Genomic DNA, 12,019 nt, shown 5'->3' with positions numbered 1-12,019 from the left:
AAATCTTTAAATTAATGTCAGCTGATACCTGTAAATGTTCTTTCTTGACTAGCAAAGTTCCATTGTAAACCGGTTGTTATGTTTATAAATAATACACTGTGTCTTTTTCTGAAATCTCCAGATAATAAATCAATCTATTTCATACAAGACCAAGAGTTTACCACTTTAGTTTTGATTCTTGTTTTAAAAAACCAATAATCAGAAACTTATCCATTATTATTAAGTATAATTTATATGACCAATTCAATTTAAACATTCCCAGATATATAATGTAACTCTGTTTGCCTTTTGATTTTAATTTTGTTTATATAAGGTTTAATTAACTTTCATTGCAAAGAAATGATTGTTTGATTACTGTAAAAGCACTTCTTTATATGAGGTTTCAATTTTCACGGTTTTTAAGAGCCCTTCATAATCGTGAAAATTTAAACCTCACGAAATATTTTTACTCACCAAAACTTTTAATCTGCCTTTCTGTTTGTATAAAATTCGCAAATTTTTCAGCTTTCAAATTCCCTAATGACTTCCTTTTCCCAAAAATAAGTGTGCTTTTACAGTAGGGGAATGTGGGGCAAAGTGAAATGGTTAAGATGGCTGATTTTTTTCAAAGTGAAGAAATTGGAAATTTGTTTTGAAAATTACAGTGCATAAAGAAAGAACATTCTACAGTGTTGCCAGATTGGGGAAAATTTCCCCATTTTGGGGAAATTTGGTGCTCTCTGGAGAAATTTTGGGGAAATGGGTTTTGAGAGGAATTCTTTGGGGGAAAATTTTTTTCCTTGGGGAAAATGTGGGGAAAAATACCTCAAGGAAAAAAAATTTTTTTTTCGTATTTAGATTCGCATCAGGAAGTAGTAGTTACATTGTTTGTATCAAACAGCGTTGGTTTAGCTTTGCTCAACTTTATGGAATTCGCATTTTGTAGAATATTATGCTACGGAATTCGCATTAATGTTCTGTGTGAGTAACTAGTTGATACGTGAAACGGGTAAAAATAAGTGTGATGAAGAATGTTCTTGGATAAATATATACAAAAATCATAGTTTAAATGTACATACAGAAGCAGAGTAGCAAATGCAAGTAGAAAAAAAAACATTTGGCTATTTCTTATCTTTCAGGCGCTTGTATTTATGACTAGTGGCACCCGCATGGCTTTACCCATAGTAAAAAATTAGAAGGTCTTTTGGTTCCCCTGTATATTTACAAATAATGCATGATGAATTTCTCGCCAATTGGCTTGCCCACATTACGGTTCCACGATATGATAGCTGGGTAATTTACTCATCCATCTTATGATAATTTTGCTCTGGAAAATGTTCTTAAAATTGGAATAGAAAAAGAACAAAATCGAATTTTCGAAAAATCTCTTAATGTTGCACACTCCCATGCTACAAACTAATTCTTTGCCAAATTTCATGAAAATCAGCCGAACGGTCTAGGCGTTATGCTCGTCACAGAGATCCTGACAGACAGAGATACTTTCAGCTTTATTATTAGTACAAATAAAGAAAGATAAAGATAAAGAAAACAAAAAAAAAAAAAAAAAAAGTGCAAATGGGAAGAAAAAAAAAAGTTGGGGAATTTTATAAGAAAATTTGGCTATTTGGGGGAAAAAAAATTTTCAAAAGACAAAAAATATTAGACGAAGTCGATTAATTTTCTGAAAATATTAGTGGAAAAATAATTTTTTAATTAGGGGAATTCTGGTAGAAAACATCGTTTTTTGGGGAAAAATTGGAAGGGAATTGGGGAAATCTGGATTTGACCATCTGGCAGCACTGACATTCTATTTAATAATAAAGCATGTGTTGAAACAGTATTTTTTAGTTTTGGCAATAAATTTGAATCTTCAAAAAAAGTGGAAAATTTTTACTTTTTTTTTCATGGGGCAAAGTGAAAAATGAAATATTTTTCTAATGAGATATTTTCTATTTGATTATAAAACATATTTTTGATAAAAAGATGTTAAATAAAAGGTTAAATGAATAAGTGAAAAGATAATGAAGCAATAAATGAATAAATCAATGTATGAAGAAAAATAAATGAGCGAGTAAAATAATGAATAAGATAATGAATGAAGAAATAAGTGAATTACTAAATGAAAGAATGTAAATGAATTAATAAATGAAAACTTAAGTGATTCATTTTAAATGTTTGAGTGTGTAAATGGAAAAAACTATTTCACTTTGCCCCGTATGTATATGACTAATTGTATAATTTATTAAAAATACAAATAAAGTTAATATAAATCAAATTAATATTGCATTGAATATAAGGAGGTCTCAATAGTCAAAATGTTAATAACAAGAACTTTATCATTTTATAGTAAGAAATAATTTTTGACTTGCAACAAAATATTATAATATGATTATCAATTTTTTTTAAATTGCTTGTATTACCAAATGCTTTAATCTTCGGCGGTATTTTTTTCCTGACTGGAATAGACTATATATGGTACTACATAGTCAAAATAATACCAGATAGTTGGAGCTTAAAGCAGAGTAAATATTTCACCATTTCACTTTGCCCCATGTTCCCCTACTATTTGTTTATGGATAAAATATTAATACTCTTTCATTGCAGGCTTATATATTATTTCTGTCTTGAATTGGTTTTTTACATGCTTAACATCAATTAAAATTCAATTGAGTTTTTGGATAGTTGCTGTTTAAGAATAACATTGATATTTTTGCATCCTTGTCCCACTCTACATAAAACAAGAGAAAATGCATTTCCATTATAGTTTAAAACCTGTTTTGAAGTAACCTATTCTTAGTAAGTAAATTATACTGTTAGCTGGTGCATTATTTGCACTTTTTTTTTTTTTTTTTGAGTGCCCTAAAAATCTCTTAAAATTATACCTAAAATGTGTCTTTGGGCCATTCCACGGAAAACGTAATTTTGTCCTGCAGGTATTGCCTCATATATTTCATTAAAAGTAATACTCTAACATGATTATGCAAAAAAATTTGTTGCTTAACAAATTACGAACATATGTGTGATTTCTTAAGCAACAAATTTTGTTGTTACCTTATAAAATTATTACTTTTTATTAAAATATGTATATAAATACATAAGTTTATGGAAAAGTGGCTACTTTTTTGTGGAATGACCCCATACATTTTTTTCCTACTGTTTAAATTAGTATTTCTCAATAAATGAGACATAATAAAAAGCATTTGAAACAACTCTTTTTTTGTTTCTCATTGAAAAAGAATAAAAGTTTTTTGAAAATCATTCATGAAGTAAATTTTTCATTGTTGTAAATGCAACATAAAATTTATGTTATAATTTTTTTTTTACGACTTCTAGGATTGCCCGAGGAAGAAGGTGGAAGTGTTGATATCACTGCTGAAGAACATTTGTTAATGATGTACTTTCCTGAGCCTCATGAATGGTCTTCTTTTGGTCAAAATCATGATTGTGATAGATTAACTCGTGGTTTGAATAGGATAATGGAGTTATCCATTACAGAACCATTTGTTCATCCCGTCGATTTGAATCAGTATCCCAGCTATGCAATAGTGGTGGAGTATCCCATGGATTTAGGGACAATTAAAGCTCGTTTAGAAAACAGATTTTATAGGTTTGTAATCTTATTGGTATCTTAGCTGTATGTTTTTCACTGGAATGAAAGCATTTGGTTGTAGAAATTTTCCCTTGAATTGAAAACGTTCTGAACAATCTTTCGAATTATTTTAACTTGATTAACTAATAGGTATTTTAGGCTTAAATATTCATTGGAAACAAGCATAGAATTAGAAGTTTTTTGCAAAATAAGAATGACTAATCCATCAAGAAAGACCAGATGAAGCAGTGAGAAGCAAAGGGATGTTAAGTGGACATTTTCAAGTTTTGAGTAAAAGGCATATAAAAATAACATCTTAGATAGGCTTCCATTGATTTTTTTCCCCCTAAGTTGTGCTGTACAGCAGCACCTACAAGGGCTACTTGTACTTTATCTTGCCCCGTGACAGAGGAGAGGTTCCCCTACTATTTGTACTGGTTATCTCCAAATTTTTAATTTTGCCACTTACATCCCTTTGCTTCCCACTGTCTCAGATGTATGTAGCATGGAGTATAGGGTACAATTCCATTCTATAGCAGAAGGCACAAAACAAATTGTCCTAATCAAGCTGTTAACTTTAAGAAGGTAGAAAGAAGTAATTAAATGTTGAGCTAACCTGTGTATTGACATTCCAAAAAGATTCATGGTCAATACTCCAAGTGACAGGTAAGACTAGCACTTGGAATGGAATGTGGCCCTTCTTTGTGTAGGAAATATTTATTAGCCTTGACTGGAAAATTATTTCTCTTGTTTGTGTATGTATAGTTTTCGAAGAGCACAACTATTTGATTTTTTTAGGAAGTATATCAATCACAAAGTAACTTAGCTTTTTTCTTTAAAATAAAAAAAAGTTAAATTTTTATTCAATCTTTTATTTTAAAAGATCTTGAAATTTAATTTCCCCTTTTGCATGTTCTCTAACACATCCTAGTTTTTGTTGAAATTTCAATCCAGTGCCAACAAAACATCAATGTTTTTTTTTTTTGAAAGAGCTGTTCTCTATATCTACCATACCTTTATTTTTTCGAAAGGGTTTAAGAATTCATTAAAAAATGGATGCATGTTTATGAAGCGTTACTTCTAATGGGTACATTCACTCATTTGTTTTGATGTATTAAAATGCATAAATTATTTAATTAGGCATACACATGTGATGTCCGCGTCAGTTTTTTAATGCTAAGTGAGTACACTTAATGTAATTAATACATGAAACAATGAAATGATATTAAGAAAAAATAAATGAAATAGAGCTTCAAATGTAATTAAGCTGAAATATTCAAAAAATAAAATTGAGCTTATTATTATAATTATTATTTTTGTTTCCCTATTAAATATATTCTGACATTATTAATATCGAATATTTTCAGTTTTGCAGTCTGTACATAAGTAGGGAAGAAATGAAATCTTTGATTTTTGTTTAATTACAGGAGGCTGGATGCTGTTAAATTTGATATTCGTTTTATATTAATCAATGCAAAAAAGTTCAATGAACCTTCTAGTCGTATTGTGAAGCAAGCAAAGTGTGTTGTGCATCTATGCTTAAGATTTGTTGAGTAAGTGGATGTTTTATTGGTTGTTAAAACTACATTTTTATTTTGCCTCAATCTCTCCTCAATGTCTTTTAAATCAAGGATAAGACTAATGCGAAATCATTTCTGTAAATATAAAAAGTATAAAATTATTCAGTATTATCAATTTATCTCTTAAAAATGAGCAATTGAAGCTATTAAGTTTTAGCCATAAATGCGCTACATAAGATGTTACTAGAAACAGGCATGACTGGTTTTGATCTCTTTATTGAACCAAAACCTGTAAAAATAAAGCTTGTCGGAGAATCTTTTTTGTGTGCGCTCTAATTCATAATAGTCTATGGATCATTCTTGTGTTCTTAAGCATTCAGTTATAAATTAGTAATTCTATTTTTCGAATTTGCATATTTTGATTCTTTCTTCTTCTTTTTGTTGATAAATAGAAATTCATTGTGTTCTGATCCAATGACTTTATACCATGAAATGATGGAAGCCAAGCAATCAAGATCTCAAGATTCTCAAAGTGAATTGGATGTTTTGTGCAGTGAATCTGACAGTGAAAGAGAGCACACAACTATGAATCGCATGAAAAGAAAAAAAGTAAGATATAAATGTGCAAAATATTTTTTTGCGCTCAAATGTCAAATCTTTCATAAGGATGTGGTTTCTCAGTTTTAAGCACTTTTATTATACTTGGCCTGATTGTCATGGAAAAATCTGAGGCCTGCTTTTGTTTAAATCTCAGCCACTAGACCACTTAGAGACTTCGGGATTTCACTAAATGATTTGCATAATCTTAAGGTGCAACTTAACGCTGAAAAATTAAAATTGTAAAATAAAAATATTTCGGTTAGGATGGATAACAACAAATTTTATGTAATTTCCCCATTAAATGTTTAAATATCAAACCCATTGTTACGAATTGTGAATGATGGCTTCTCTGGAGCAAGCATGAAATGTATTCCATATCATTGCTCTCATCTATGCCAATAATCGATAATGGGGCTAAGTAAAGAGCCTATCTTTATCACGAGTAACTAGCATGTTTTGAAGCATAAATTAGTGTGGGAAACCTTTAATATTTTAATGGTTTTAATTGAATTAGCAAAGAAATAAATCCTAGAGAGTAACAGTGATTGATTTTTAGTGCCAACTGCTTAAAGCTTTTTTAATACGGAGAATTTATATGGAAAAATAGGTGAAGTTTCATGATGGTAACATTATTCACTTTCTGAAATACATTTACACTAAAAATAATAAAATAACAGAATTTTTTAAAAAATACTAAGCACTTTTCATAATGCACTCAAAGGGACAAAATAACTTTTTTGGGTCAGAAAGGACAATTTAAGTATTAATGTAGTTTTCAAAAATTCTAAGAAAATGACACCACAAACGAAGAAAATTGCAGTTCTAGTAATTTCAAACCAAACTTTCCCAATAAGAAAAATATGCATGTTTCAACACGCAAAGTTGTGATTGAAAGCTAGATAATGATTAAAAAAATCCTCTTCATGACTTGAGCCGCACTTTTCTTCATTTGTGGTGGCATTTTCTTAGAATTTTTGAAAACTACAGGAAGATTTAAATTGTCCTTTCTGACCCAGAAAAGTTATTTTGTACTTTTGGGTGCATTATGAAAAGTGCTTAGTATTTTTAAAAAAAAATCTGTTCTCTCTGCTAAAAAGCCTAGAGCCAAAAGAAAGGTCACTTCCAAAATCCTTGCTATTTCTGTACCAAAGTTTGTGAGCCAAACAGGCACTAAAGGGATCTGTAACATGCCTCAATCGTTTGATGTGAGCACACTAACGATTTTTTTCAACTCGAAAATCCACTAACTGAAAATTTGAACTGCAGGTTTAAACCTGCAGCCAAAAGCATACGAAGCCAGTGCCTAACCACTGAGACACCTAGCCGACAAGCAATCAAAAGTTATGAACTGCCAACATGTACACTTTATTTCCATGTTTCTCTTGAAATATGTTTTATGGCACTATCATAATACTTAGCATTTAAACCATACAAATAAGGTAATTGCAATTGACACACAACATTTTTTTTTGTAATTTTTGTTTTATTACTGCTAATTTTCATGGAATATGAATGGATAGTAATTAAGAATTGAAAATGTAATCTTTCAAGGAGAGACCTTGGTTTTTTTTTTTTTTTTTTTTTTGTGGCAGAAGAATCGACACTCATTCATGTTCTTCAGCAGTGGAAACATTGTTCGAAGAGATTGGTAGTGTATTGATGCTATTTTTAGCGCCTTCCTCCTGAATATTTTCATGCCATCGTTGCAAGGCCCTCCGCCATACAACTTAGTAAATTTATGCTACGATTTTGAGCCGGGCCTGCACAAGGCTCGGGTCTCTGATTTCCGACTAGGTCCTTCCTCAGGGTTGGCTTTTTGCCGGCAGAAACTGGTTTTTGCCCTGCCGGTGGCAGAAACTGGTTATAACCGGTAAAAACCGGCAGAAACTGGTAGAAACTGACGTTTTTAATAGCTCTAGTAATTATTTAATGACAGGCAATTAAGTAAAATAAAATATATAACTCATTTCGTCATTGCAAAAACTTAATATAATAGTTATTTAATAATTAGTGTAAAAATATGTTAAATAACAAGACTGACATTTCTAAAGCAAAGTAAAATTTATTGTAGTTGAAATTGCTATGTGTTAGAAATTTTAGCCTTGTAATGTTGTAACTAACAAATTTTTCAGTTTGTTTATAATTATTTTGTTTGCATTTAATATAAAGTGTGATATATCAAATATTTAAATAAATACAGATTTTTTTTTTATTTCATTAAATTCTAAAATTCAGAAACTTGTCATTTTACACTTAATATAACTGAATAAAGCTATTCTCAAAGAACAAAGAGCTCTCTCTCCCCCCCCCCCCCTCCTTCCCAATTTTGATTTCTATGGAAAGCTAATAATCCAATTATATAAGTACTAACACAGTCTTCAACTTTGCTGTATGTAAGAAACAATATAATTGGTTAGATTCACTGACTCATAAATGTAAAGAGTTTCATTGGTTGAAACTAGGGGTGCAACATGGATGTCGATGTTTTGGAAACATCGATTTTTTTGTTAAAATATCGATGTTTTTAACATCGATGTTTTACTTTCAATGTTTTTGGACTATCGATGTTTTGGTTTCAATGTTTTTCCGATGCTGATGTTTTTGCATTTTAATTGAAAATTATCATAAAATTTTGCTCCAATCTTCTTGCTAGGTAATTAAGTTTACTAATGGAGTTGCCAAAAAAAAAAAATCATTTTTTGCACCCGTTTTATAAGAACAATTTTTCTGCGTAGAGGATGATTTTTTTGAAGATGACTACAAGATAGTAAAAGATTAACTAGAGAGTAAAAAAGAGATCAAAGCTATTGGAAGAACCTGACACTGGTAGTCTGGTGCCAGAACTTGCAATCTATTTCAAGGCTCCAGTTCTTAAACTAAAGGAAAATCCAATACACATTTGATAGTGATGGAAACTTCTGTTCCATCGAAAGAGATGTTTCTCAGACTGGTGGGATAGTCTGCGAAAAGAGAAATGCCCTTCTGGGGGGACAAAGTAAGGAAACTTCTTTTTCTCCAAACTGTCAACACCAATATTCGGGCTTACTTATCAATTTCCTCCAACAAGTCGTCCGTCTATTACCTTAAATTTGTGTTTAATTATTAACTAACAGTACAACACATATTTCTTACTCTTAAAAATTATTGTTAGAGTTAATTTTGTATTTTTAAAATAATTTACACAACTTTTTCTCATCATTCAACTGACGGTAAGTGCATGATGCATTTTTTCTTAGATTCTTTTTTGATGTAAATTTACTTTTAGTTTAATTCAGTTTGAAAATATTTCCTTATTACTATAACTAGATTGTATTAACCGGTGCTTGTCTTATTATAAATTTTTGCCCAACTATAATACCAAGCTGTTGCGAAATTATTCTTATTAAATTATATTTATGATTTGAGGTTCAGTATTTTCAATATATTCATCGGATACGTATTCTTTTGTATTGCTTAAATTAGTGTAGTATATTCAAAAATGTATGTTATACATTGATAAAAAGATCGATGTTTTAATTTCTAACATCGATGTTTTGATGGGATTGAAAGAATCTTCTCAAATTTCTCCTTTGTGCACAACAAATTAAGAAATTGTTTAGGTTAGAAACAGCGTCAAAACTTGTATTTTGTTACAGGCTGCTGCAGTGTGAAAACAATGTAAAATTTGATTTTGAATGGTGATAGTGTTGTAAATAAATTGTATTTGGGTTAATATTTAATTATTTTTCTTATACATTTTCTATTGTATGTCAGGAATTGCATTTATGTCATTTTTTGAGTTTCTGCCAGTTTCTGCCATAAATGTGGCAGAAAGGGGTTTTTGCCATGCCGGTTTTAACCGGTTTCTACCAGTGGTTTTTACCGCCTTGGCAGAAACCTGCCAACCCTGTCCTTCCTACAAATAAAAATTAAAATCATTAGGAGTTTTTTTTTTTTTTTTTTGCCAGAACTTGGCGTCATTTTGACATCTGGTTGGCAAAAAAATTCTGGATATGGAATCCGTAATTATCTAGTGGTATGAAATATTCTTTACTACCTATTCTCATACCTACAAAATACTCATTAAAACTTCATAAAAATCGGTTGAGGAGTACAAGCACAAACACCATGACATGAGATTTTTATTTCATCTAATTTTTAAATGTCATGTACGAAAATAGTGCCTAATTATTGTGTGTGTGTGGTTGTTTTTTTTTATAGCAAAGTGCTCATCATCAATCAGGCAAACGAGTTCGTTTGGGAAGCCAAAAATATACCTCACAAAGTTGGAAACAGCAATGTTCAAGCTTATTGGAAAGGATTATTCTTTGTGATGACTCTACACCATTCAGAAATCCTGTCAGTCTAAATGAATACCCTGTAAGTAGTTAAAATTTAGCTTTGTTTGAGCATTTTAATTATGTTTTGTCTGTAAAATGTATATCAATGTATCTTACGGTAGTTAAAAGAAAAGCTTAAAACCAAGACACCCCCTAGTGTTTCATATCTATGCATAAAATCACTCTCTGAAAATTTCTGCATTCTACTTTTAATGGAAGATAATGTTCGAACATCCTTCATTTTTATGCTTTTTGGTAATTTCTCATAATATTTGAGTTCATTCATCTCCTCCCCCCCCCCCCCCATTAGTCTGATTTTTTACCCTTAAATATCTATTGAAACAATGGGAAAGTTTTTTAATTGGTAAGGCATGGCAATACCTTTAATCCAATCCACCATTTGGTAGTTTACAGCAGACAATGAAGATTGGAGTACTACACGTATATGTTTTGTACAATGGTTTTCAAAAACTTCTAGGAGTGCCAAAGAAGAGTTGTGAAGATGCTGCTCAAAATGTAACAAAATGTTTTTATGCTTTTCAAGGAGTTGGACATAGAGAAAAAAAATTCAGGCTTTGAATTTTTATACTAATAGTATAAACACTGGCACAAGGAGCTTGTATTAAATTAGAAAAACTAATTACACAGGTAGCTTAATTTGTAGCTAGCTTAGTGTCACCATTTTATGGAAATAATCAGTGACCTAGACAAAGGTATTTACTTTTTCTGCACTTTGAGTTTTAAAATACTACTTCTTAAGAAATTCCAAGTTTTTAAAATGTTAGGTAAATAATTAAAGAAATGTACAGAACATGGAACTGAAAACAATCGAACATGTTTCAAGTTTCAACTATAAGCTTTTCTTTTAATCTATAGATCAGGGGTTCTCAAACTGGGTGCCACTAAGTGTCCATGTTATCAATATTATATGTTTGGTGGGTTTGCCAAATAAGGTGAAATGGACGAATATGGCCATCTCCGCCCCCCCCCCCCCCAACCCCTTTTTTTGATGTAGCATAGTAAAAACTCGCTAGATTGGGACTTCATCGTCATCAAAAAGCGTAACTGATCATAAAGTGTTATCAACAACAGTTTTTCATGACCAGACAAAAGTGTAGCAATAGTTATTACAGAAGAGGGATGTAAAAACAACCTGATCTTATTTTGCTATAAACAGAGATGAGATTTTTTTGGCTTTTAAAACTTTTCCTCCTTTTTTGCCTCTTTTAGGCTTTAGTTTCCTCAAAAATCGGAAAAGAATATGATTTTTTAAAAAGTTTGGGTTTTTGATTTCTTATTTCTATTTTTCCCCCTCAAATCCTCATCTTCCTCGATATTTGCCAAAAACGTATATTTTGGAATCATGCCAACGACGTCAAACACATGCTATGCCGAAAGTTGCATGCCTCGTTTGAGATTTCAATCTTTTTGCCTCCTGCAAGTAGTTCAATTATTTTTAATGTTGGATTGTTTTGAACTATATGCTACCTTATACAGCAGAATACCTTTATAACGCCAACCTGTATAACGCAATTCTCTATAAACCGCACAACTTTTCAAAAGTTAACAATAAGTTTTGAAGTTTACAAAATCCCTCTGTTTTGCCTTGCAAACATAAAAATTGTTTGGGAAATTAAATTTTGAATCAGTTTTTCATCTTTTCATATTAATTCAGGGTTCGTACGGGTCATGGAAATCCTGGAAAGTCATGGAAAAAAATTTAGCGAATTTCAGACCTGGAAAAGTCATGGAAAATTGAAATTTTCGTTCAAAGTCATGGAAAATTATTTAAAGTCATGAAAAAATGTCCTGGGCAAAGAGAAAGTAACAGTTGCTAAAAGAGCTCTGAATTTTGAAATCTCAATTACATCCACTTCTGTAGCAGCCTCTCGTCTTTTTTTTGGAATGTGATTTTACTGCTTGGGCATCACTCGTTTTGCATTTACCATTATTTTCAAGACTTTTTATATTCTGTAGTAGCGAACTTGCACATTCTTGATTTTGCCACAACC

At 30.9% G+C, this 12,019-nt stretch overlaps 1 protein-coding gene across 1 annotated transcript in view; it reads left to right on the top strand.

Annotated features, from left to right (window-relative positions):
* The window catches only part of LOC129225212 (PH-interacting protein-like), a 101,599-nt gene that overhangs the window by 70,062 nt on the left and 19,518 nt on the right, over nucleotides 1–12,019 (top strand). Inside the window, exons 25-28 of the mRNA XM_054859779.1 lie at nucleotides 3,313–3,586; nucleotides 4,996–5,121; nucleotides 5,541–5,697; nucleotides 9,889–10,047. Of these exons, the coding sequence (XP_054715754.1) occupies nucleotides 3,313–3,586; nucleotides 4,996–5,121; nucleotides 5,541–5,697; nucleotides 9,889–10,047 (716 nt within the window). The remainder of the gene's footprint in view (nucleotides 1–3,312; nucleotides 3,587–4,995; nucleotides 5,122–5,540; nucleotides 5,698–9,888; nucleotides 10,048–12,019) is intronic.

The sequence above is a fragment of the Uloborus diversus genome, chromosome 6 (genome assembly GCF_026930045.1).
Source record: "Uloborus diversus isolate 005 chromosome 6, Udiv.v.3.1, whole genome shotgun sequence".
NCBI classification, from domain to species: Eukaryota; Metazoa; Arthropoda; class Arachnida; order Araneae; family Uloboridae; genus Uloborus; species Uloborus diversus.
The sequence above is the reverse complement of the archived record's forward strand: the minus strand, read 5'-3'. Positions and strand labels throughout refer to the sequence as shown.